The sequence below is a fragment of the Pongo abelii genome, chromosome 19, assembly GCF_028885655.2.
Source record: "Pongo abelii isolate AG06213 chromosome 19, NHGRI_mPonAbe1-v2.0_pri, whole genome shotgun sequence".
NCBI lineage: Eukaryota > Metazoa > Chordata > Mammalia > Primates > Hominidae > Pongo > Pongo abelii.
In genome coordinates this window covers 94,130,497-94,157,515 of record NC_072004.2, presented here as the reverse complement: position 1 = coordinate 94,157,515, position 27,019 = coordinate 94,130,497, and the positions used below count along the sequence as shown (strand labels likewise).

Below are 27,019 nucleotides of genomic sequence, written 5' to 3'. Positions count from 1 at the left end.
GGCATGAGCCACTGCGCCCAGCCAATACCTTCCTTTTATAAGATAGTTGAGAAGGGCTGGGTGACATCCTCATTGCATAAGTGAGGAAACTGAGGCTGGAAGAGGTCATTGTTTGCTCCAGGTCACAAAGTATTGAGTGAAAGCCCAGGCAGCATCTCCTGTGAACGTGAGGAGCTGTCAGGTGAGATGGCTCCAAGTCTAAGAGGACCGAAGTCTTCCCTGAAAATGCAGAATGTAGTAATAAAAGTCTTTAATAGATTTACTGTTAGTGGGGAACCGGGGTAGTTTTTGCATGGAAGAAATTTAAATTAGAATAGTCTAAATATTCATATTGGCAGTTTGCTGGAAGGCACCTCTGCCTCTATGTTGAATACCATTTCTGCTAGCTGCCTGCTAATTTAACTCTTTTTGGTCCTGGGTAGTGTGTGTAAATTTTTTTTTTTTAATTTTTATTTTTTGAGACGGAGTCTTGCTTTGTCGCCCGAGCTGGAGTGCAATGGCGCGATCTCAGCTCACTGCAACCTTTGTCTCCCAAATTCAAGCGATTTTCTTGCCCCAGCCTCCCAAGTAGCTGGGACTACAGCTGCATGCTACCACACCTGGCTAATTTTTGTATTTTTCGTAGAGACAGGGTTTCACCACGTTGGCCAGGCTGGTCTTGAACTCCTGACCTCAGGTGATCCACCTGCCTCGGCCTCCCAAAGTGCTGGGATTACAAGGCGTGAGCCACCACACCCAGCTGTAAATTCTTTTAACATATCTCTTAGGCTGCAAATTGGTGGTGAGATACTTACTTTAAAATGCACTACGCAAAAGTCAAATCATAGTTTCTTGGGAAAGGGACTAAGATAAGCAGACAGAGAAGTTAGAATATGCTGTGAAATTTTTGTTTATTTTATATTTTTATTTTTTTGAGAGAGGGTCTTACTCTGTCACCCAGGCTGGATGCAGTGGTGCAATCTGGGCTCACTGCAACCTCCACATTCCAGGACTTACGTGATCCTCGCACCTCAGCCTCCTAAGTAGCTGGGACTACAAGTGTGTGCCACCACACGTGGCTAACTTTTGTATTTTTTGTAGAGACGAGGTTTTGCCATGTCACCCAGGCCGGTCTCAAACTCTTGAGCTCAAGCCATCTCCCTCCCTCAGCCTCTCAAAGTGCTGGGGATGGCTGGGTGCGATGGCTCACGCCTGTAATTCCAGCACTTTGGGAGGCTGAAGCAGGCTGATCACCTGAGGTCAGGAGTTCGAGACCAGCCTGGCATGGTGAAACCCCATCTCTACTGAAAATACAAAAATTAGCTGGACGTGGTGGCAGGCGCCTGTAGTCCCAGCCACTGGGGAGGCTGAGGCAGGAGAATTGCATGAACCCAGGAGGCGGAGGTTGCAGTGAGCTGAGGTTGCGGTAGTGCACTCCAGCCTGGGCGACAGAGCAAGACTCCATTTCAAAAACAAGCAAACAAAAAAAAAAACAAATCAAAATGCTGGGGGTATTATAGGCATGAGCCACCATGCCAGACCTTTATTTTTAATGGTGGTAAAATACATATAACAAAAAATGTGCCATCTTCAGCCTGTTAAGTTCAGTAGTACATTCATACATTCATATTATTGTGCAATCCACTCTCTAGAACTTTTTCATCTTGCAAAACTGAAACCCGCCATTAAACCTTCACTCTCCCATTCGCCCTCTCCCCAGCCTCTGGCAGCATCCATCCCACTGTCTGTCTCTATGGTAGTTTGACTACTCCAGGGGCCTCTTATCAGTGGATTCCTTCAGTATTTGCCCTTTTGTGACTGGCTTAATGTCCTCCAGGTTCATCCATGTTGTAGCATACATCAGAATTTCCTTCCTTTTTAAGGTACTAAGTTTGAAAAGTATTACTGTGTTTCTGACTCAGTGAGTGGGAAATTTAATTGGTTTCCCAAAGTAGATAGACTGTGTGAAGGTGTGAACTCTTCAGTGTATTATTGGCAGAAAGTGTCACCTGGGCCTCCTGCTCTAGTCACACCCCTTTGTTAATCCATCTTTCGTCATCCTCTGATCCTAACAGTTATCCTGAGGACTGTCTCGAAATTTCAGGCTTCCAGTAAAATCCTGGTATCATTACAACTGTTTGCTTTACATCTCTCTTCTGTTACATTTTACCTGAAAGATACACTGGATTTTGGTTGCATTCTTATCCCTGCCTTAAAGATCTGACCCCACATATTTGTAATGTCAGCATGGAGTTTTGTGAAAGTTGAAAATTACTTTTCTCAGTGAGGGGAAAAAAGTTCCCGTAAACCAACCTATTCTCCACTTGTAGTAATGATCTGTAAGAACTTTATCTTTGACTCCTCGACTGTTTTTTTTTTTCTTGTTTGCTGCCTTACCTGCAGTTGTTAGCCATGCCTCACAGCACTGCCTTCTTATCCTATAGTTTTTAACTTACCAGATTTTGTATTATTGTGGGTTATTTGTATGTTCCCCAAGTGGTATAAAAGCTGTAGTCATTTTAAACAGTACTCTGCTCTGGAAGCAACCTCTTAGCTTACTGTTTGCTTTGAGGCACAGATAGCTGAAGTAACTTGCCCAGGGTCATCCAGCTGGTGAGTGTGGCCCCAAGCTAGGCTTAGGACCCAAGACCACTCCCTGTAGAGTGGCAGTCCCCAGATCTGTCCCAGAAGTTGGGTGAGGCCCCCATGCTGTGGATTCATACAGCCTTGTGCATGATCCCTCGTTAACATGCACACCTGAAGTCATCACCTTCTCAGTGGATGCTTCCAGGGACTGCTGCTCCTGCTGGAAGGAACCAGATCTGTCTCTTCAGTGTTGTACCCCCGCTGCCTTCCACCTAGTAGGCAAGCAGTAAATGCAGGCTGAATGCGTCAATGATGACATTGTTAGAAAGAAGCAAAAGAGGAAGATGAATTGGGTATGTGGATAAAGGAAAGACATTTGGCATTTGTTGGGCACCTATTTGTGCTCGCAGTTTTATCTTTTCCATCATGCATTCCTCACAACAGTGCTAACTGCAGTGCCATTTTACAGCTGGACAAAACTGAGGCTCAGAGAGTTTAGCAGTTTGTTGAACATTGGTATGTCTCCAAAGCCTGAGTTGTTTCCAGTATTTTGAAGTTTTTCAAATTATAAGTCACTGGGATTTTCTGGGAGGCAAAGTGACTTACACCCATAGGATAGTGCAGAGGGAGGTGAACACGCTGGTTTGTTTAGGGTCTAACTAGTAGGACTGACAGAGGTATGTGGCGAGTAAGTGCTGAATACTGGAACCAATCAGTGCTCTGGACATTTGGAGTTTCTTAGCCCTCACGCTGTGATCACTGTATCTTTGGAGGCTGGAGGAACAAGATGGTTTCCCAGATGCGCGCTTTTGAACCCAAAGCCTGGTTTGTAAATAGCCAGTTGTTCTCCTCTGAGCAGGTGGCAGTTTCTGTAGAGGCTGTAGAAAAGCTGGGTGCTTTATTTCACTACTGCCACTGCTGTTTCAGGCAGAGCTTAAGGTTAAGAGAGAAGGAGCGTGTGTGTGTGTGTGTGTATTCAGTGTTTATGAAACTTTCAGGTCTGTAAAGGGGTGTGGCCATGATTAGCAGGAGGGCACCCGTTGGCAGCAGGCCAGCTGGAGGGGATGAAAGGGAAATGGCAATGACCTCCTTGGCCTGGGAGCAACTCTGACTAAGGTAGTTACCTTTTGTATATTTACCTTCTCCGCAAATGAGGGCTTACTCCTTAATTACTTTATAAAATGTTTCCCTGCGTTGTTGGTTTAAATATCCATTTGAACCATTGAAAGGCAAAGGCTATAAGAAGGATGCTGGTTAATCATTATGGTGGAAAAAAATAAGGCAAGTGATGTATTTTAAAGCTAGGCAGAGGGGTCTGCTGCTAGCTGGATGACCTCACAGAGACATCTCGGTCCTAAAGCATGCCTTGGACACGTTCATTTGACGGTACCCATGGGGATTTAGGACAGTGTGGTCCTGGCAGCTGCTATGTGTCTGCCAAGCAGAACCTGCTGTCAGAGAGCTGCGTTTTCCATGGAACTTGATGGCATGTCCCCGGGCATCTGCCTGTGGCCGGTGGAGCGCGGGTTGCAGGATTTTAGACTAGAGCCCGCCATGTGCTCATGTATCGTCCTCTGGCTTGGAAAGAGGGCTCTGTCCCTTTAAGACAGTCCTCCTTTGTATGCCACTGGCTGGAACCCATTTCAGCTCTGGGTTTCTGCCGACTGTTAAAATCTGCAAAGCAACATTTAAATAAATAAATAAATGAAAGCTTCGCTTGTGTGGCTTTCCTATTCACAGCCAAGCACAATAGCGCCTTGTTGTTTTTGTCACTTTAATCCCCTTCATTAAATTGGAACCCTGGAAAGGAATGGTGATGGGGCTGATGCTGGACCGTCTCCCTGACTGCCAGCCGGACACCTTGCGGATTAACTTTTGTGGCCGTGGATTCTGGGTGCCCCTCTGTCAGTGGGCGAGGAGGGCGAGTGAGCGGGTGGTGTGTCAGGGCAGCTCCCCCTCTGGTTTGTCTCCATTGTGCTCAGGCTGCTGGCAGGGACAACCTGCTGCCCTCCCCAGTGGCCATTCTTGTAAAGAGCAAGGGGTTCAGCCGCCTCCCTGGCACACCGCCTCCCTGGCACATAAGCATGGCTGCAGCACGTGGCAGTGGGGGAGGGAGGAGCTGTTTGTTGTGCTGCCATCTGGCCCATCTGAGCCGTTCTTTTGCAGTTTAACCCTAATGACTACACAGGAGAGAAGCGGCATGAATAGACGGGTTTCCCAGGATGCGGATGGTGCTTTCCCAGAAACTCACGCGCTGTGAGGTAGACATGGGTATTTCTGACCACCACCTTTCTTGTTCTAGCTGTGGCCTTCGCAGCGTCCTGAAGACACTAGCCAAGATTGTAGGAATCAATCACCCTCTGCTCTCCAGCAATAGTGTTGATTCTTTATGCCGCTAAATGAAATTAAGCATTTTGTCCTTGGATGTTTTTTTTGTCCGGGGCAGCATGAGAATGAAGGCTTGAATTAAAGATTTGATGTTGCATTGTTAAGTTTATGCAGAGGAAACACTTACTGAAATGTTAGATTTTGCCTCATCTCAGAATAAAATTGCACTAGAAAAATGAGGTGTAGTTCAGCTTTTTAAAATAAAGTTCTTGAATGATTGGTTGAGCCAGAAGGGAAGCAGCATTATGATTTAAAGTTAGTTAAGTATGGAATGGAGAAGTAATTTAGCAGTCATGTGGCAAATGTCAGGAGATTGGATCAAAATAAATGTAGATAAATGTCTTATTTATTCTAGCTAAAAATTGGCCAGAAGTGTTTTCTGTCTGACTCCAATGACACAGAAGGGCTATCTTTTCTAGTGACCATAGTTGTACATTTTTAGTCTTTTGTTTTCAAATTGTCATAGTACATATGTATATGTATTTTAAAGCAAGTATTCAGGGGCTTATATGTCCTGTCTCTCTATTCCCAGACCCACTCCCCAAAGCAGCCACTATTAATTCACTTTTTTCTGCTTTTAGGTCTTCTAGTGGGTGCTGCCAAGTTCTTAAATTGGTGATTATTTTGTCAAAATCAAAGATTATCTCCTGCCTTCCGCCTATGATGGATGAGGATGCAGCTCACACCATTCTCTTCCTTCCTTCTCTCACTGTCCATTTTTGGTAGTTGATCACAATTTTCAGTTCCTGGATTTTTACCTTTGGCATGTTTACAGCGTGGGTTTCTTGTTCATGATCCTTGTCCATGCCTCTGGTCTCCAGTGTTGTAAGAGGAAGCTGGGGGGACCACTTGGGACCCTGCTGCCCTCTCCACTTTGCTTCCCTCAAACTTTGGTCAGCTCTTCCTTCACCTTGGTAACAGATAGCTTTGCTTCTCCAGCCTGGGTTGGTCTTTCATGCTTTGTCTACAGGGTGATTCTGCAAGTTAACCACCAGGGACCAGCACCATGACAGGAATGTAGATACCACTCAACGTAGAGCCAGGTGCCCACTCAAAGGGAGCTGTTCCTAGCGCCCCTGATGGCCCAGAGGACACCACTCGGGGGCATGTTTCATTTCTTCTGTGATTTCCTGTAGTTGAGTTTTTCCTGTTTCCCAGTCCTTTTTATTCTCTTGAGAGGAAACTGAATGATGCCTGTTGATATCACACATGTTTCTCAGCTGCTTTCTCCTTCATTCTCTGGTTTCGAGTCTGATTTCATTCTTTGTGATGGCATTCCTCTGGCAACCCTTTGGCTTCCTGCTCTGACCCGGTCTGATGGCTGTTGTCCATCACAGTTGATGGCGCTTGCTGTCCTCAGGCTCCTGAGTCAGTCCTGTTCCTTGATCCACATCTTGCTCCTGAAGTAGCTTCTTCAGAAGGGGTGCACAGGAGACAAACTTTCTGATCCTTATGTATCTGAAATGAGTCTGTTTTACCCTCCTACTTGACTGAGAATTCGTGGTTCAGATAATTTTCATTTAGAATTTTGAAAGTTCCACTGCACTATCTTTAGTGTGCGGGCTCTTATACTGACACCAGCGAGATCTTCCCTCATGGGTGGTCTGATTAATCACTCTGCTTAACCCCTGTGGAGGTTTTAGGATCGTCTTTATTCCTGGAACTTCTGAATTTTTCCTATGAGAATTTCTCTGTGGGATTTAAAAAATATTTTTATTCAACTGAGTTGATTTTTTTGTTTATATTTCCAGGTTTGCTTATATTTTCAAACCTCTTTGTTCTACAAGAATGCCCCAACTTTATCTTTTAATCCTTTGTTGATTTTTTTGATGTGGGGGACAAAAGTATGTTTAATTTGCAAGGCTGTATTCTTTTTCTGTAATTGTCCCTTTTCCAAAGTTTTCTGTTCTTTTAAAGGTTTTTTTTTTTTCTTTCTTTTTTCCCCCTAATTATCTCTGTTTGCTCTAGGGTGAGTTTTCTGTTCCCTGTCTTGTCCTTTCTCACTCCTGGCATAGATGTGGTTATCTCTGTAAGTGTAAGAGTGAAGCAGTAGATGTGTTAAGCGGAAGCTCTGTGCGTGGCTGGGCCTTGTGGGCAGGGAGGCTTGGCTTCAGGGCGAGTGGGCCAGAGCCTGCTTGGGGGTAGGGTCCTCTTATGTCTCCGCTGTCCACCTATGGAGGCTTTACCCTGGACACCAGCTCCACGCTTGTCTGCTCATGAGAAAGCTGGCTTCGTTTGTGTGTGTGTGTTTGTGTGTGTGTGTGTGTTAAATCCTTAGTGTGCTAGGCCCTGTGCTGGGTGCCACAAACACAACAGTGTACAAGGCATACAGTGTCCCTGCCTTTGTGGAGTTTTTATTCTGGAAGATATTAGCACTTAGCACTGTTTCTTTCCTTTCTCTGTTCTGGAAATTTGTTGAAATCTCTTCTGATGGCCCTTCTCTGTGTACTCTTTGATATTGTAGGTTTATGGATTTTTTTATTCCTTTACTATTTTTTTAAAATTTTTTAATTTTTTTGAGATGGAGTCCTGCTCTGTTGCCCAGGCTGGAGTGCAATGTCGCCATCTTGGCTCACTGCAACCTCCGCCTCTGGGGTTCAAGCGATTCTCCTGTCTCAGCCTCCCAAGTAGCTGGGATTACAGGTGTGTACCACCACGCCCAGCTACTTTTTGTATTTTTAGTAGAGACGGGGTTTCACCTTGTTGGTCAAGCTCGTCTTGAACTCCTGACCTCACGTGATCCACCCTTCTCAGCCTCCCAGAGTGCTAGGATTACAGGTGTGGGCCACCGCGCCTGGCCTATTCCTTTACTATTTTAAAAATAATATCTTGGAAGGTAAAGGACTAGAAGGGCATTTTGAATTTGTAATACAGAAGCTAGATTGTGTCCGTCCAGAAAAATTGTCATGTGTGAATATGAAACTCAGAATGATTGCGTGCTCAGATTCTGAAAAGAAAGCAACGATTTAGAGTTTCCAGCTTAGAATGATAAAAGTTGGCTTCTCAGGGTATATAGTAGTCTTGAGATAGGAATTTCTTTTATACGATTGCTCTGTTTTTCATCAGCCTCATTTTATGGACCTTGGATTTAGTCTTGCTTCTGTTGGGTAGAATACATTGATGATCTGATTAAGCCAGCTCTGTAGCTTCAAAATCAAATCCCAATCATTGAGCCTCTTGCGGAGCAGCTGTTTTTAAAAGATGAATGTTGCCTTAATTTCAAAACCATGTTATATTGGAATGAATATGTATCTTCTAGAACCTGAAGAAATTAATTTCTTAAAGAGGTCTTCTACTTGGACTAGAAATTTTTCTGGTCTGGGAAGCACAGAAAAATTGGAATGAACTGCTTTAGGCATGCGTTTCTCTAGAAACGCATCAGTAGAGTTGATGTACGTATCAGTAGAGTTGATGTTGTTTTTCAAAACGGCTTTTGCTTTAACCAGAGCTCACTTATTTGTCTTAACTTTTTCCTGAAGCAGCCATTTTAATATATATATATATTTTTTTTAATGTTGGGAGAACTGTTCAGCCTGGGAAGAAACATTTGGGGTGGTGGGTTTGGCAAGGGTGCAGGGTTAGAATCCACATAATGCTGATGGATTGCTGAGCTGGAGACCTGGGTCTTGACACAGGAATGGGACTGGAGAGCAGGTGTGTAGGTGAACTTATTTAAGGCTCCATCCTCCAATACACACACCTGAGTGATCACCCTTGAGTTCTCAGGGATGCAGTTTAAGGCCCACTCTTGTGAAGATGACCTGGGTTGGATTTAGTTGGTCTGTTGGGATCTTCAGAGTGGCTATCTCTTCCAGACTCTAAAGGAAGAGTGTTTTTCAAACCACAAGACTCAGTATATTAGGTAATTATACAATTACCTAATTGATTATGAAATAATTATTTTTTATTTATTATTATTATTATTATTTTTGAGACAGAGTTGTACTCTTGTTGCCTAGGCTGAAGTGCAATGGCACGATCTCAGCTCACTGCAACCTTCACCTCCCAGCTTCAAGCGATTCTTCTGCCTCAGCCTCCCGAGTAGCTGGGATTACAGGCACCTGCCACCATGCCTGGCTAATTTTTTTTGTATTTTTGGTAGAGACGGGGTTTCACCATGTTGGCCAGGCTGGTCTTGAACTCCTGACCTCAGGTGATCTACTCACCTTGGCCTCCCAAAGTGCTGAGATTACAGGTGTGAGCCACTGCATGCAGCCATAAAATCAGTTTACTGGACTAAACCACTGTTAAGAAAGCTCACAGTGAAATAACAGACATGGTGAGGTATTATTTTTGATACTTTTATGTATGGTGGAGATTGGGTCATGATGCAAAATGCATTTCTTTTCTTTTTCTCTTTCTGTTTCTTTCTCTTTCTCTTTCTTTCTTTCTCTTTCTCTCTCTCTCTCTTTCTGTCTCTCTCTCCTTCCTCCTTCCCTCCCTCCCTCCCTCCCTCCCTTCTTTCCTTCTTTTTTGTCTGGCTCTGTTGCCCAGGCTGGAGTGCAGTGGTGTGATCTTGGCTCACTGCAACCTCCGCACCCCAGGCTCAAGCAATCCTTCTACGTCAGCCCCCCGAGTAGCTGGAACTACAGGCATATGCCACCATGCCCAGCTAATTTTTGTATTTTTTTTTAGTAAAGACAGAGTTTCACCATGTTGTCCAGGCTGGTCCCAATGGGCTCAAGCAGTCTGCCCGCTTTGGCCTCCCAAAGTGCTGGGATTACAGGCGTGAGCTACCAGGCCTGGACTAAAATGCTTTTCTTATTTTGGATTTTGAGATGTTTAAAAAACACTTTTTTAGAGAAGGATGGGGAAAAACTGGTTAAAAAAAAAAAAAGGAAAAGTCGGCTTTTCTAATGTAGCTAATTAACCCACTCTGTAGGCTTCACTGTAGTCTATTGTTTCTACCCTCTTGTTGTGATTTTTATGAAATATTTGGGGAAAGTAACTGCTCTCTGAATGTAGTAGATTCAGTTTTAGTGCCATGGGCAGAAGGAAAGTGTGTGTGTCCTAACTGTGCTCTCGAGCAGAGATGTTATTCCAACTCTGTGCTGTCTAGAAATACAATATGAGCCACAGACGTGCTTGTATTTCATACCAGTTCCTTTGAGATCAATTCAAATAATACATTTCATTGTTATATCAATGTGCAATCAATATAAAATATTATTAAAAAGTAGTTTTCCTTTGTTTTTATAGAAAGTCTGGTGTGTGTGTATATATATATATATGTATTTATTATTATTATTTTTTATTTATTTATTTTTTTTTTTGAGTTGGAGTCTTGTACTGTCTCCCAGGCTGGAGGGCAGTGGCGTGAGCTCGGCTCACTGCAACCTCCACCTCCTGGGTTTACGCCATTCTCCTGCCTCAGCCTCCCGAGTAGCTGGGACTACAGGCACCTGCCACCACGCCTGGCTAATTTTTTGTATTTTTAGTAGAGACGGGGTTTCACCATGTTAGCCAGGATGGTCTCGGTCTCCTGACCTCGTGATCTGCCCGCCCCGGCCTCTCAAAGTGTTGGGATTACAGGCGTGAGCCACTGTGCCCGGCCGAGGTGTATATTTTATACCTATAGCACATCTCAAACTGGGTGGTCATATTTCAAGTGGTTAATGTCACATGAGGCTCCTGGCCACCATATGGTACAGTGCAGCTCAGGCTTACATAGGCACCCACTGAAGGATAGAAGGACCCTCAAATCACCCCTACCCTTGAGAGTGTGGGTGCTCTTTGCTGTGCCGTGGAGGGAACAAGAGCCAACACTTCTGAGCTTCTGCTCAGCACCTTTAATTACTCTACATCATTCTCACAGCAGCCTTACCAAGTGGGTGATGGTGGGGCCACTTTATTGATGATGAAATGTGACCCAAATAGGTTACATAACGTGTCTGAAGTGACCTAATTTGATATTTGGTAGATTGGAGCTAGGATTTGAACCTGGTTTGTTTGATTCTAATGCTTCTTCTTCTCATTTGCCCACATGGTTTCCCATAGCATGCATGAAGGGGCGTTTAGAGGGTGTCTGTCCAAATCTCCTGTTAGTACAGATGGGGGAGACTGAGCCATTGGAGGATTGCAGAAGTATTTTGTGGTGAGAGCTGTGATCTGGGAATTAAGTAACTTTGTTCTGATGATAAGAGCACATTGTAAAACATCGAAACAATGAAGAAAGGTATGAAGCAGAAAGAGAAAGTCCCATAATCCCAGTTCCCAGAGTTAAGCACTGATTTTAGGTGTATTTTAGACTTTTTTTATTTCTCAGTGCATACCTAGTCTCTTTCTCCAAACCCCTCCCAGAGATGGCACACAATTGTTCGTACATGTCGCTTTGCCTCTTGCCTCCGCTCCCCACCTCAGGGGGCTCTGGACATCTTTCCATCTTGGAGGCTTTGTTTTTGACCATGAGGGAGCTGAGGCCTAGAGAGATTAATTAAATGTCAGCCTGAAGTCTCCCAGCTGGAAGGGATGAAAATGGCCAGGCACTCAGCTAATATTCCTCCTTTTCCATTCATAGCCAACCTAATTTAACCTTCAGTAATCTCTTCTCTCTTGTTTTTCCTTCCAAGAGTTTCTTTCTCAGAGCTTTTCTGTGTGATTTAAGGGCCTTCCTTTCTTTAGAAAATCTGATAAGAATTGGAGCTGTAACTATTTCTATCACTCAGTCATTTCTGAAACTGATTTCTAGTTTCTTTCTTGATATCCTTCTCCTTTTGTGGCCTCTGGATCTTCCTTGATTTTTGGCGAGATAAAAGCTTTCTTGTAACATTGCCCTCCATTTTTGTAGTTCCCAGTGACCTGACAGCAGAGGAGCGTCAAGAACTGGAGAACATCCGACGGAGAAAACAGGAGCTGCTGGCTGACATTCAGGTAGGAGAGTGGCATGGTGGTTTCACCAACGTAAGAACCACAGTGATAGTTCCATTTGTATAAAAGGGTGTCCTTTGCAGAGTGTCTCCTCAAGACACTTTTGACCTGCCGTCACTACAGCTCTGCACAAAGCGTAGGTGTTGATAATCACCTTTCCTCTACAGCTGAGCAGATGGAATGTCAGAGGTTCAGTGGTTTGTCCAGGTTCACCCAGTTGGTCGGTTGTCGGAGCTGGAGATACCCCGCAGGACTCCTGTCTCCTGAGTAGTCCTCTCTGCTGTGTTTGCCCTTGCGGAGCAGAGTGGATGAGGAGAGGAAATGAGAACGTGGGTTTCAGGCGAAGCTCGGCCCACGCCCTGGCCCTGGCTCTGGCTCTGCCGCTTACTGGCTGAATGATTTGAGACAAGAGAGTTCCGGTTCCTTGAACTTCAGTTTCTTCATCTGTCAGATTGTGAAAACACCTGCTACACAGTTGGAAGGACTTAGCATAAAAGACAGCATAATTTCTGGTCCCTATAGATGTACTTAGTGATAGCAATTTTACAATTTTTCCAAGTTCCTTTTCGTAACTATCAAGCTTGTAGGAAATAAGTCTAGAAGCCAATAGTTGGATTATTTTCGCCCTAAGGCAGCAAATGTTATTCTTTTAGAATTCTTCGTAAAACATTAGGAGTGGGGTTAAGGAGGGAATCCTGTTGCCCAGAGTAGCAAAATGAGGAAAGACTTGACTTGCTCCGGAGTTGATTTAAGTATATTTTGATAGTTCTCCCTGATCCTTTGATTCCTGCTTCACTGGTAGATCGTGAGACAGCTGAGCAGCTCTCCATTTAAGCCCCGCTTCCCCGTGAGAGCCCATCCATTCTGACCAACAGTGTACTGGAATGAGGAGGGTGGGTGTGGATGCACAGCCGATTTGATCAGACATTCCCTTTGCCAGCCGCTTGGTGGCAGTGTTGCCCTGGCACAGCTATTGCAGGCTCTGCAGCCTGGGCTTTGGGTAGGAGACTGTCCTCTGAATTTTCTGGCACACTTGTGTTTAGTAAGCTGCAGACTTGTTCTGAAAGATTGTGATGAGGCAGCCAGTTTTTGTTTTTCACATAGCATATATGCTTATAAACTTTCCTAGACCGTAAACTCTTTGAGGTCAGAGGCTGTATCCTTTTCTACCTTGGTATTTTCTGGAATGCTCACTATTTGGTAGGCACTCAATAAATATTTCTGAAACAGATGAATTTTCCTAATTTACTTTTTTGCATTTTTGTCATATTTTGTTTCATTTTGCTTTATTTTGTTTTTGGTTGGAGGGAGTTATGTGAGATTTTAGAAGTTTTAATTTGATCTGCATCTGCCTTTCCTGCTGACCCTGGACTGTCTGTTTTATAGAGGCTGAAGGATGAGATAGCAGAAGTAGCTAATGAAATTGAAAACCTGGGATCCACAGAGGAAAGGTGAGTCTGCCCTGCTGCCAGGTGACTTTTGTGGTTGTAATTTCTTAAAGCACCCAGGCCTTAATTATGCTTATGTGGCACATTGAAGGAAAAAGTCAGCTTTGTGTCTTTCTAGTTCTAGCAAGCACATACACACCCATAATTTCTGCCTTCCATCCTTCACCGCAAGGCCTCCTGAACATAGGAGCTTCTTCCATTGTTTAAAAAATTGAACTGGAGGCCGGGTACAGTGGCTCACAGCTGTAATCCCAGCACTTTGGGAGGCCGAGGCGGGTGGATCACGAGGTCAAGAGATCGAGACCATCCTGGCCAACATGGTGAAACCCTGTCTCTACCAAAAATACAAAAATTAGACGGGCGTGGTGGTGCACACCTGTAGTCCCAGCTACTTGGGAGTCTGAGGCAGGAGAATTGCTTGAACCCGGGAGGTGGAGGTTGCAGTGAGCTGAGATCACGCCACTGCACTCCAGCCTGGTGACAGAGTGAGACTCCATCTCAAAAGAAAAAAAAAAAATTGAACTGGAGAACTTCAAAGGTCTCAGAGAGTCTTAAACTGCTCCTAAATTTTTATGTGAATTACTCCCCTCTGTTGTCCACTGTGTGTGTGCATTTTAAAGTTTCTGTTTTTCCTTTGTATAAAGGAAAAGCTTAGTGAATGCTGCTGATACGATTTCAAAGGGCTGGAGTGCCCAGTCATGTCTGAGGATAATCGTGAGCTTATTTGCACCTTCCTAATGGTTAAGGGAAGAAAATGTAGAAATGCAATGGTAGTATAAAAGGACAAGGACTCTGCTTTTTTTTTCTTTTATTTACATGAAATGTTAGTGACTTTGAGAGTTTAGTTTTGAATGGGGTTCCCAGACCGTTTTCTGACTGCTTAATGCAATAAATGAGCTGTTTCCAATTCACTACATGTCTGTATTTTTCTAAGCCTAAGTCTTCCTGTCTGGCTTCGTAGGACTGTTTGATTTGTTGTTTTAGACTCCTGTGGGCAGTGCCTTCAGGGTGTAGTGAGGCTGAGTCCTCCACAGAAGGCAGCCAGCTCACCACGGCCAGTCTCTGTATTGTCCATTTGGTATTTTGGATTAGTTTCCCCTCTTTCCATTTTAAACACTCGTAGCTTAAATGAAACGGATACGTTGGGGTTCATAAAAATTTAAAACTTCCGCTTTTATAAAAGATAAAACTATTAAAAACTGTTAAAAGAAATGAACAGGGAACAGATTAGAAGTAAATATTTGCAACAAATATATCTGAAAAAGGACTCGTATCTAGAATATATGATAGAAAGGCAGCCCAAATAAAAAAATGGGCAAAAAACTTGGACACTTTACAAAAGAAGCCGTATGTGTAGTAGACACAGAGAAATGCTTAACATCATTAGTTGTAGGGGACGTAATTTAAAACTACCATGAAACGGTACTTCACATCCCCTAGGATGGCTAGAATTAAAAAGACTGATGGTACCTCATGTTGACAAGTGCTGGTGAGAATAAAATGGTATAACCATTTGGGAGAGAAGTTTGGCAGTTTCATCAACAATTCAACTCCTAGTTACTTAAGAGAAATGAAAACATGTCCATACAAAGACTTGTACAAGAATATCTATAGCATTCTTATATAAAATAACCAAAAGCTGGAAATACCCTGGATGGCTGCCAGCAGGTGACTGGATAAACAGGTCGAGGTAATAGACTATTACTCAGCAGTGTGAAGGAATGAACTGCTAGCGTGCAGCTGCACGGATGAATCTCACAAACATTGTGATGAGTGAAAGAAACTGTGGGCACCATGTGCTTCCATGCACGAGCGTCTAGAACACACAAACTAAGCTGTGCTAGCAGAAATCATAACAGTGGCTGCCTCCGAGGTGGTTGCTGGGGTGGTGTGGGGTGGGGTTGACTAGGAAGCGCCATAGGGAACTTACAGGGATGACAGGAATATTCTGTATTAATCTGAGTGGTGCTTCAAGGGTATATGCACTCATTAAAACAAATTGAACTGTACACTTAAGATGTGTGCATTTTGTTAAACGTAAATTTTACCTCTATCTTAAAAATGTAAAAAAATGGCTTTTTTCTGCTTATAAAGATAATACACCTTTACTGCAGAAAACGTAAAATACAGAAAAGTATAAAAAACAAATTTCTCATAAACACTTATCCCAGAGATAATCAGGATTCATATTTTGGTATGTTTCCTTTCTGTATATTCTGGTGTCTGCACACACATATTCAGAATTCAGTGTGCCCTTTGTTTTTCTCTTGATTAATTCTCTGTCAGTTACCATAGAACAGCAAGGAAATGCAGACACCAGGAATGTGAGTGCATCCAAAGTACTCAGCCAGTGAGTTTGGGAAGACTTGTAACTCATGAACTGTATCTGAAGTTGTGAGTCAGGAAGTGGTCTTTAGGTTATTATTATTTTTTAATCTGGAACTTAAAATGGTTTTCCAGTATCGAAAGCGCCAAGAGGGAAGTGATTCTGCAAATCCCTGAGGATCCATCCACACCGGTACTCAGGCTCACCCTGCATTTGTTTCTCAAGCAGGCATTACATTTGCTCGGACTTTCTTACAGGAGAGAATTCATGTTTCTCATCAACGACCTGATGCCAGCATTTTGTAGGAATGATCCTAAATACTATTTAATCAAGCAGAAATAATATACTCATGTAGTACAGGATTTCACTTTCTGAAATGTATACACATCAGTTAACTAAGGTGATCCAGTAGCAGTAAGCTGTTTTGCTTTGGACACCTTACTGGGGTGTCAGACCTGTGTAGACTGGGGAAAGCCTCTTAGAGAAGTAGCTGCCTGGGGCCTAGAGCTATAGGGGCTCCAAGTGGGGCAGATGGAGAAGTGAGCTGGGTAGCTAATGAAATTAGGGAGCCATCTCTGGTGTGTGTCCCAGGCAGTCATGTGGCACAGACTGTGACTGACAGAGATCTGGGAGTGTGCGTTCTGGTGGCTGCAGGAAAAGCCTTTGGTGAGGGCTGGACTGAGGTCGGGAAGCTGAGCGTTCCCAGGAGTTTCACCCCTTGCTTCTGTGGGCACCTCTGATGCTGCCTCACCACTTACACTGGAAACCATGAAACAGGCCTTTCCTTGTGGTATTTGTTTGGAAATACTGATCAAAGTAATCTTCCTGAATTTAGAAAAAGATGATTAGAGAATCATTTTAGTTAAATAGGAATTTCTAGATACCTGGTCATAACCCTTCATTCTTGTTGAAATTAAATGGTGTTTCCCCTGTGACTTTGTTTCCTAAGGCAGCTGTTGACAGGGGATCCCAGATTATCTTACACCTGGAAGTTCTGATACTACTCACAGTTTTCAGGTGTTCCTTTCAAAAGGTCACAACAGCCTGGATGCGACGGCTCACGCCTAGAATCCCAGCATTTGGGAGGCCGAGGTGGGAGGATAGCCTGAGGCCAGGAGTTTTAAGACCAGCCTGGGTTACATAGCAAGACCCTGTCTCTACAAAATATTTTAAAAAGTAGCCAGTGGTGGTGGTATCTGCTTGTAGTCCTAGTTACTCAGGAGGCTGAGGCCGGAGGATCACTTGAGCTCAGGAGTTAAAGGTTGCGGTGAGCCACAGTCACACCACTGTACTCCAGCCTGGGTGACACAGCAAGACCCTGCCTGTAACAAAAACAAAAAAAAACAAAAAACACCAACCCTCAAAACACTTAGGAATATTTTCTTCCCTCCATGGATTTAGCTAGAGAATACATGTGTTCTTCAAGGCAATAACATTTTATGATTTTATTTCCGAGCACCTTTTTTGCTCTCGGAGATTATAAAATTACTATTGACATTGATGGCAGTGGTTCTTAAATTTGGGTGCATACCAGAATTACTGCAGGAGGTTTTAAAAATTCAAATTCCTAGGTTCTGCCCCTTGTACTTCTGAGTTACTCAGCCGGTCCAGGGCCTTGCTACTCAGACTCCACACGTGGGATCATGTTAAACATACAGAAGAACAGGCCCCTTTTCAGACATAGAGTCAGAATCTGTTTTGATGAGGCCCCAGGTGATGCGTATGTATAAACGCGTGGAGCGTCTTCATGTCTGATAGGCTCCCAAGGCTGCTGGTTGGTGGACCAGACTTTGAGAAGCATGGTCTGTGAATCTGCATTTTTCATTGTGATACAGTCAAGAAAACTGCCTATTATTTAGCAACTTCTTAAAAAGTTAAATATAGATGTACCATATGACCCAGCAGTGTCCACCCCTGGGTATCCACCCAAGGAAAATGAAAACATGTGTCCATGTTTCGTTGCGTATATATCTTTGTGTGTAAAGACGTATACGCAAATGCTGATAGCAGCCTTCTGCATAATTGTCCCAAACTGTAAACAGCCTAAGTGTCCATCATCTGGTGAATGGATACACAGATGTGGTTTATCCATACCATGAAAGATGACCCAGCAGCAAGAAAGAAAGCGTGTAGTACTGGCCCACACTGCAGCACCATGACCTTGACAACATTATGCTAATGAAAGAAGCCAGATCTGAAAATCCACATATTTTATGATTCTGTTTGTATGATATGTCCAGAATAGGCAAATCTGTGGAGACAGACAGTGGATTAATAGTTGCCTGGGGATGGAGGTAGAAGTAAGGATTAACTGTAAAAAGGTGTGAGGAATTCTGTAGGGGGGATGAAAATGTTCTAAAACTAGATTATGGTGATGTTGCACAACTTAGTAAGTATACTAAAAATTCAAATATGTACCTATAGTAGGAATATTATAAGTAAATTATACCCTGATAAAGTTTTTTTGTTTTGTTTTGTTTTGTTTTTGTTTTTGTTTTTTTTGAGACGGAGTCTCACTCTGTCACCCAGGCTGGAGTGCAGTCGTGGATCTCCACTCACTCCAACCTCCAACTCCCAAATTCAAGTGATTCTCCTGCCTCAGCCTCTCGAGTAGCTGGGATTACAGGCGCCCACCACCATGCCCGGCTAATTTTTGTATTTTTAGTAGAGACAGGGTTTCACCATGTTGGCTGGGCTGGTCTTGAACTCCTGACCTTGTGATCCACCCACCTCGGCCTCCCAAAGTGCTGGGATTACAGGCATGAGCCACCACGCCCGGCCTACCCTGATAAAGTTTTTTAAAAAATCATGTTAAAAAAGAAAACTGGCTGGGTACAGTGGCTTATGCCTGTAATCCCAGCACTTTGGGAGGCTGAGGCAGGCGGATCGTTTGAGCCCAAGAGTTTGAGACCAGCCTGGGCAACACAGTGAGCATGGTGGCATGCGCCTGTGGTCCCAGCTACTTGGGAGGCTGAGGTGGGAGGATCACTTGAGCCCAGGAGGCAGAGGTTGCAATGAGCCGAGATAGCACCACTGCACTTCAGCCTTCAGATAGAGAGAGACCCTGTCTCAAAAAAAAAAAAAGAAAGAAAACCTCTGTCCCAGGGTAGAAGGAGCAAATGAGCTTGGAGCTTGGAGCCAGGTTCAGGCTTCAGGTTTCAGCTGGCCTTTCATAGTTCCACCAGATTATGCCTGTTGCTTTCCTGGATAAATCTTTGAAAAACCTGTGTAAATCAGTGGAAATGATATTAGTCTTTCAAGCTTTCCAGTGGCCTGAAGTACTAACATGGCTGTGATGGTTGTTTTACAGGAAAAACATGCAGAGGAACAAACAGGTAGCCATGGGCAGGAAAAAATTTAATATGGACCCTAAAAAGGTAAGTGAGAAAGAAGCGGGTAGTGGTCCATATTAGATGGGGTTTTTTTATAGTGCTCAGATAGACCCTAAAAACGTTTTTTTCCAAGCGTTACGGTTCATGTTGCCGTTTTGTAGAGCAAATGTTATGCGCTAAGCCCTTGTTCCTAAACTGTGACTCCCCGGCTTTATAGGTCACTTAGCAAGTATTTATTAAATATTCCAGTGCACCCACACCCATTTCTTCCTGTGCCTTTTCCCCTTCTTTTCAACTGTTTCCCAGCAAAGCATCATTGGCGTCTTTGTTGTCTTTTTCTAGGGGATCCAGTTCTTAATAGAGAACGACCTGCTGAAGAACACTTGTGAAGACATCGCCCAGTTCTTATATAAAGGCGAAGGGCTCAACAAGACAGCCATCGGCGACTACCTAGGGGAGAGGTAAGGCCTTGGGGATATGCGAATGCTTGGGAAGGCTGTTCAGGAACGACACAAAGAAACAAACTCCCAAATACTCTGAAGTTCTTGGAGGGGTTTTTGCCTTAAAGCATCTGTAGCCACACTGGAGTTGAGGGGAGGCTTTTCTGGGTAATAGTGATGGGTCTTTTACGGGGGTCATGGGGACATCTTGCTTTTACAGCCAGTCAGCAGAGCTAGCCAGTCTTCTTGCTGACAGTGTGCGCAAGTGGCTGTCTGGGCAGGAAGCACAGGACCACAGGACGCAGTGTAGGAGACATGGCCTGGCTGGAGATTCTCAGTGTTGGTGCCTGACTCCTGCTTTCTCTTCCATTTTTTGTCTTTTCTTGATAGAGATGAGTTTAATATCCAGGTTCTTCATGCATTTGTGGAGCTGCATGAGTTCACTGATCTTAATCTCGTCCAGGCACTACGGTGAGTATTCTTGAGGTGAGCCCCTTTGGAAGGAGTGGGAGGCCAGCCGTTGATCATGAGTCTGTCCTGAGGGGGGGCATTTTATTGAAATTATATCTTTGGGTATGATTTTGAAGTATTTTGGAGGGAAGAAATCTATTGGTCTCTGACTGGAAATGACTGGATGGTCAAGGGGAATTCAATTCTGTTACGTTCTGGAGGCAGATTCTGTAACACTCTTCCTTGAGTCTTACATTTGAGGTTTTAGAAATTGATGAATACTTAAATTTTGAAATTTTTCAGTTTAGAAAATCCTTTAATTTCTTGCCCTGGAATAAGTAGCTATACATTTCATTTTGGAAAGAAAAAAGTACACCGTAATTTTTTTATTAAATCTGTTACCTCGTGCCTTTTAAGAAACTGTCATTCTGTATTTTCACTGCTGTAGGTGTAAATAATGACCTCATCTTTTGTGCTATCATTTAGCTGGATGGAAATAATCCACAATTAAACCTGTCAGCTGTGGGTCTTTCTTTGACTTAAAGGGATCAATTGTTAATGCTTTGACAAGACAATCTTCTCTTTTTCTGCCACCCATATTGTTTTCCGGAAATAGCGTTTGTTTAAAATGAGCATTATCTATGCTTCAGTCTTGTATATTATTCTGAGGAGGGAAACCACTCCTCAGTAGGAATTGTTTCCCTCCTAATTTTTCACTTTTTCCTAAGAAAAATTTTACTTTTGATTAAGGTAACAGTGGTGTGGATGGCAACTTTGCATCTGTTCAGAGTTACAGTAACAGAAGGCTGAAGCCCAGCAGGGCTCCCTTTGCACTTTAATGTTAAAAAATCATTGGCAGTGGTCAGGCGCCGTGGCTTACACCTGTACTCCCAGCACTTTGGGAGGCTGAGGCGGGTGGATCACTTGAGGCCAGGAGTTCGAGACCAGCCTGGCCAGCATGGTGAAACCCCATCTCTACTAAAAATAAAAAAAATTAGCCGGGCATGGTGGCGTACGCCTGTAGTCCCGGCTACTCAGGAGGCTGAGGCAGAAGATTGCCTGAACCCGGCAGGCAGAGGTTGCAGTGAGCCAAGATCATGCCACTGCACTCCAGCCTGGGTGACAGAGTAAGACTCCATCTCAAAAAAAAAGAAAAAAAAATCATTGGCAGTTTAACAATTCATAGAGAAATAAATTGCCTCCCCAAGTTCTGGAACACTCTGTCTTTACCCACTCAGGCAGTTCCTGTGGAGCTTCCGGCTACCCGGAGAGGCCCAGAAGATCGACCGGATGATGGAGGCGTTTGCCCAGCGATATTGTCAGTGCAATAATGGCGTGTTCCAGTCCACGGGTAAATACGATCATTCATCCTAGTTTATGATGGGCATTTACACTGTATTATTTTCTTGGCACCAGATAATTTCTAAAACAAAAGGGCTGAGATTCATGCCTAGGAACATTTACTCAATGATAGTTATAATAGTAAAATGTTGGAAATAACCCAAAAGTCTGACAGTAAGGCACTGTGAATTTAAATTATGGTACCTCTGAACTACGAAATACACAACTATTAAAAACCATGTTTTAGCTGCATGCAGTGGCTCACCCTTGTCATGTCAGCACCTTGGGTGGGAGGCCGAGGTGAGAGCATTGCTTGAGGCCAGGAGTTTGAGACCAGTCTGGGCAACATTGTGAGACCCTGTCTCCAAAAAAATTTTTAAAAATTAGCCAGGTGTGGTGGCTTGTGCCTGTAGTCCCGCCTGTTTGTGAGGCTGAGGCAGGAGGATCTCTTGAGCCCAAGAGTTATGCAGTGAGCTATGATTGCACCACAGTACTCCAGCCTGGGTGACAGAGTGAGACCCTGTCTCAAAACAAAAAACAAAAACTAAAGAAACCCATATTGTTACAAAGACTTTTTATTGACATAGGAGAATGATATTAAGATTAGCAAAAAAAAAGTATGTATTTGTTTCCAGTTTTGGTACAGTATATGTTCGTGAGATAAATATGTGATGAGTTATACATAGACGTATTTATGTAGAGGAAATAAAGCAAAATAAATTATTGCTAGATAGTGGGATTATGGGTCATTATAGGTCATTTTTTTTTTAAACACATTGTGTTTTTCAGAGTTTCTACAGTGTGTGTATTCTCCTTTCCAATCTGAAAAAATAAACAGCTTTAAGTCTTGAATACTTTATATACTTTTTCGTGCCTTGCTCCTTTCAGACAGCAGTGTGCCCTACAGTGTACCCATACATGTGGATTCATCTCATTCTTTTGAGAACATGGGTTTTTTTTTTTTTCTTTTTTTGTCTTTTTTTTTGAGATGGAGTCTCACTCTGTCACCCAGGCTGGAGTGCAGTGGCACTATCTCGGCTCACTGCAAGCTCCGCCTCCCAGGTTCAACCAATTCTCCTGCCTCAGCCTCCCAAGTCGCTGGGATTACAGGCGCGTGCCGCCACGCCCGGCTAATTTTTGTATTTTAGTAGAGACGGGTTTTCACCATGTTGGTCAGGCTAGGCTTGAACTCCTGACCTCATGATCTGCCTGCCTTGGCCTCCCAAAGTGTAGGGATTACAGGCGTAAGCCACTGCGCCTGGCCGAGAACATGGTTTTTTATTCCTGATTTCATCTGGTATCTCTTGCTCTTGCGGGTGGGATGTTTCTGATCATCTGAGCATGCAACAGCTCCCCTTTGCTTTTCTCTCATCTTTAGATACTTGTTACGTCCTCTCCTTTGCCATCATCATGTTGAACACCAGTCTGCACAACCCCAATGTCAAAGATAAGCCCACTGTGGAGAGGTTCATTGCCATGAACCGAGGCATCAATGATGGGGGAGACCTGCCGGAGGAGCTACTCCGGGTAAGCAAGGAAGAATTGTCTTCATTCAAGTCAAGAAAGAGTTCACTGGGAACAGGATCATCTTTTGTAGGAAGGAAGAAAAAACATAACAATTTATCACGGGTCTTCTCTTTTAGTTTATTTAACCATGTGAATAAGAAAGTGGTAGTGAGGCCCAGCTATGGAATCAGGGAGGGGACAGTGGTTTGTAAACATGAAACTAAAAGCTTGAATAGAAGTCAGGCTGCTTCTTTATTTTCCTAATTGGGAAGTCTTATTTATTTTGTCACTGTGAGCTGCCTGAAAGCAGAAATGGTCATAATCTTCTAGTCTCAGCACCTAGCAGGCTTGGCTTACTATAGGCACATGATGAATGCTTGTGGAATGAATGAAGAGAAAGGAGAGGAGGAAAAAATATTTCTAGAATCAGAGACATAAATTGTCATCTTTTATCCCAGAATCTCTATGAGAGCATTAAAAATGAACCCTTTAAAATCCCAGAAGATGACGGGAATGACCTCACTCACACTTTCTTCAACCCAGACCGAGAAGGCTGGCTATTGAAACTCGGTAAGTGCATCTCTGAGTTAGGGCTCCTAAAGCTGAGACTTAGGAAGAAAGGCTGTGTGTGCGTGCGTGTGTGTGTGTGCATGCGTGTGTGTATGTGCGTGTGTGTGTGGGCACGCGCATGCATGTTCACACACATTCATGGACACACACACACCATGTAGGAAAGGGGGTGGCTTATAGAGGACTCCAGAGAGACTTTGGTATGAGTTCTGTTCTAACAAAGGTCCGCTTCCAAAAAGGAAGTGACTTCATAGTCATTGCCCCCATGGGACACAGAGACTACTGGGGACAGACTTTACTCCACCATAAATATTGCCCACATGTGTTTGTGCTCCACATTTTTACTCTTGAATTGGTTGACCAGGTTTTGTTTCAAGGCAGTTGCCTGAGCACCTGGTCCGTTTGCCTTCCCTGTCCCCATAACCACTGGGAGGGTGGCCGACCTTGTCCATCTTTCTACTTCCCATCACACAGATTTGTACCTGGCGCTCCTGCCCCCACCCCAGTGCCTCGTCACTTCCTTCTGCATCTGGCTTCCCACAGGCAGTGTGCATGGCAAGCCTAGAGCCCTTGGCTGCAGCTCAATCCACAGCACTCTTACTCATTCTTGGGCAGCGGTTTTTTTTTTCTTTTTTTTTCCCCCTCCTTTTCAATCTGAATCAGCCACATTAATTATTTTGTTCATTTAGAAAAGCTGAAAATGCATTTCTCTTCCCTTTGCCAGAAGTGATGAGCTTGTATTGCTGAGATTTGTGGTCATGTCTTGCCGTGAAGGTGACAGGGTAATCAATAGGAAAGACATTAGTAGGGTTTTCATACACATTCATGTCCACGTGTTTACTTTATTAATGGTTTCAGAACATAGAGCTCTAGACTCTCCGGACATAATGATGTCCCCTTTTTTTTTTTTTTTGGACACTAACAGGGTACTTTCCTCTGTTGCCTTCTGCTTTAGCCTTTGATGAGTTGGGTTCTCACATTAGCAGGGGCTGTTCCATCCTATACCAGCCCAACTGCTCGTCCCAGTGATTAGAAGTCAGTACTCTCTTGGTCATTACCGACATATCTGGGGAGGCTAAAATGGAATCCTTTATTTCTGACTAGGTCAGATAGCAATAGACTTTATATTTCCTTTTAAAGGCATATCCCAAGTCCTTGTGCTTATACATAATGACTTAATTCATAAATTCCCCTTACAGCACCACTTCACCGATCAGTTTTAAATATCTCTTGAATTGGCCATCATTTTATATATCTTTAAGCCAGCAGAATCTTTGAAGTTAAGGCTCTAAAATTACTAACCCCATAGGCAGCCTTCCCGTCCACATTCCTATTGCCAAGTGGATGGAGTTAAAAGAAAACCTACTGGCAACGTTTAAAGTGTGTCCAAGTTTGGATTTACTTCCCCATCCAGCGAGATTTGTTTAAATGCTAATACTAAGTGTTAGCTTTGACAGCCCAGATGCTAAAATTAGAACAGTACAAAGATTATCTTGGTTCTTAGACCAGGATGACATGCAAATTCATGAGGCATCTTATATTTTAAAAAAGAGAAAATTTAACCAAGTGTGGGACTCAGTTTTAGCTCATTGCATTACTTTTTCTAAACCTCCATCAAATCCTTCTAGACTCCGAGTATTGTGTTTTCATTGTAGCACACTTAGTATCACTCTTTGTGTTTATGTGCTGCAGAAGGCAGGGCTTCCAGCCGTCTGTAGCTGTGTGTATATGTCTGTGTATGCATATAGCCATAAGAATGTGTATTCTTGTGTATACACATCAGTACATGTGTATTCATGGGTATATGTGTGTGCATTCTTACACACACTTTAAAAAGTGACAGCCGTCTCAAGAAAGACATCTAATTTTCCCTGAAATAACTTTAGCTTTCTTTCCTCTGATTCTGGATATACTGATAAACATTGGCTTTGTAAAAGCCGATTTGTGGCATCTTTGGGGCCAGGTTTCCAGTAGTGCCTCAAATCTTGCCTTGATGAGGTGGGACGTGGCATGTAAGAGCCCCTCATTCACGTGCCAGGCAGTAGTGGGATCATTTGCCTGTTGAGTGTTTTTAGTTCAGCTCTCTCCCCAGGCAGGCATGAATGTGACTGATACATTGCACTTTAAGATTAAGGAATCGGGTTTAATTTCTTTGTTTTAATTTTCTTTTCTCCCTCATTTGTATGTTTCCATGATTTTGGCTCTCCTTTTCCTTGCCCCAAACTCCAGGAGGTATGTAACCCTCAGCCTGCTCGCTCACTCTGCTAGGCCACTGTCATTGCTGCAGCATTTTCTGATTTCGTTATTTTTGGTTATTTTGTTTTTTAATTGCCGGTGGTAGTGTTAATGCTGCTTCTAACTTATTGTACAGTCCCTAGGGAACTGGTCAGGATCAGGGGTTTGGAGCAATTTTCTTTTTTCCTTTTTGCAGGAGTATATGTTATATTCATTACTGAATGCAGTAATGCAAGAAAACATACTAAGAGTGGGTTTGTAAAAGCAGAGGAAGTTTCCACGACATTTTCACTTGGAATTATTGGCTAAGACATGCGCTATGTTTGATATTCAATTTGACATCCATTAATCAGCCTGATTGAAAGTTAATCTCTGACGTGGAGAAGAGAAGGAAGTCTTTCTTTTTTCTTCTTTTTTCAAGCTGAGACTTACTCCAGAGAGAACAAAGTCTTGACTTCCAAAGCTATGGAAAGCTTCTGATTTACCATGATGGAAAAGCAAACTAGGGAAAGAATTAAATTAGAGGATACTTAAGACATTTGCCTTTGCACGAAAAGGGGAAATGGTGTTTTCTAAACTCAAAATGATACCGAGTGAAGGTGAAAAAAACAACTCCAAACCAAAAAACCCTCCCTGAAGTCCTCGTGTTTAGTTTCCTGGGGATCAGAGAAGGGTATTACAGCCTCGGCTCTGTTGTTATGTTTTGTTTTGCTCCCTCGCTTTTTCAGCGAGTCCTCGTTAAAGCCCCGAATCGGTCTCCTAGTTATGTTTTTGGTGTCTCCTCTCCATTTGCTGGTTTGGGGAAACATGTTTTCTTAGCCCAAGACACCTCAGGTTTGTGCCTAAGCATTCCCTGAGCAGTAGCTACACTTAAAAAGAACAACCCCAAACATGCATAGTTACTCAGATGCTTCAGGGACTTGTCAGGTTGTTCTCAGCTGTAGGGGAAGATGGCATCTGGCCTTGATCTCTCGGGGAGGTCACAGGAGGCCTGAGGAGCCGTGCGGTGGGAGGTGGTCCTGTGAGTTCCACAGGGACTGTCCTAGGCGCGCATTGATCTGTCTGCTTGTTTCATGTCTGCTTTTCTTTCCACGTGGAAATGTTCCCCGTGGGCCCACAGTGATGCTTTATGGTAGAGGTCTCTGTAATGCAACAAATTGTCCAGGGATAATAACCAAGCTTTTGTAAGCAGGCAGAGAATTTCTTCTGGCTTTGCTTTTTCTCCTTGATTTCTTTCCATCTTGTTTCTTTTAGCATCCGACTCGCTTTTTCCATAATCTCCTATGTCCCAAGGGTTCCCCGGGTAGTGTCCTGTGATGGAGCGCATGGGAGGTCAGCATGGGTTGATGTTCCCTTTGTGCCGAGCCTCCGTGGGCAACCAATGGCCCGCCAGGCTGGAAGACCAAAGTTCTCAGACTCTGAATTGGTGGAGGGGGTTCCTTTTTAAGAACAAATTGGCTCCAATCCTGAATATAGTCCTTGCCTTCTTTATCCTCCTTATTTAATTCTGTCCAGGCTTTCCTGTTTTCCACATGCATGTCATAGTATCCA

General features: G+C 43.6%; 1 protein-coding gene across 3 annotated transcripts in view; it reads left to right on the top strand.

The window, feature by feature from the left end:
* The window catches only part of CYTH1 (cytohesin 1), a 110,961-nt gene that overhangs the window by 63,274 nt on the left and 20,668 nt on the right, over positions 1-27,019 (top strand). For 2 of the 3 annotated variants that reach the window (XM_024234776.3, XM_002827900.6), the window contains exons 2-9: positions 11,741-11,823; positions 13,207-13,271; positions 18,905-18,971; positions 19,269-19,387; positions 19,757-19,837; positions 21,055-21,167; positions 22,536-22,684; positions 23,122-23,233. In XM_024234776.3, coding sequence (XP_024090544.1) covers positions 11,741-11,823; positions 13,207-13,271; positions 18,905-18,971; positions 19,269-19,387; positions 19,757-19,837; positions 21,055-21,167; positions 22,536-22,684; positions 23,122-23,233 — 789 coding nt within the window. Of the gene's footprint in view, positions 1-11,740; positions 11,824-13,206; positions 13,272-18,904; positions 18,972-19,268; positions 19,388-19,756; positions 19,838-21,054; positions 21,168-22,535; positions 22,685-23,121; positions 23,235-27,019 lie in introns of all 3 variants that reach the window. The other variant, XM_054535806.2, reaches the window with a different exon arrangement.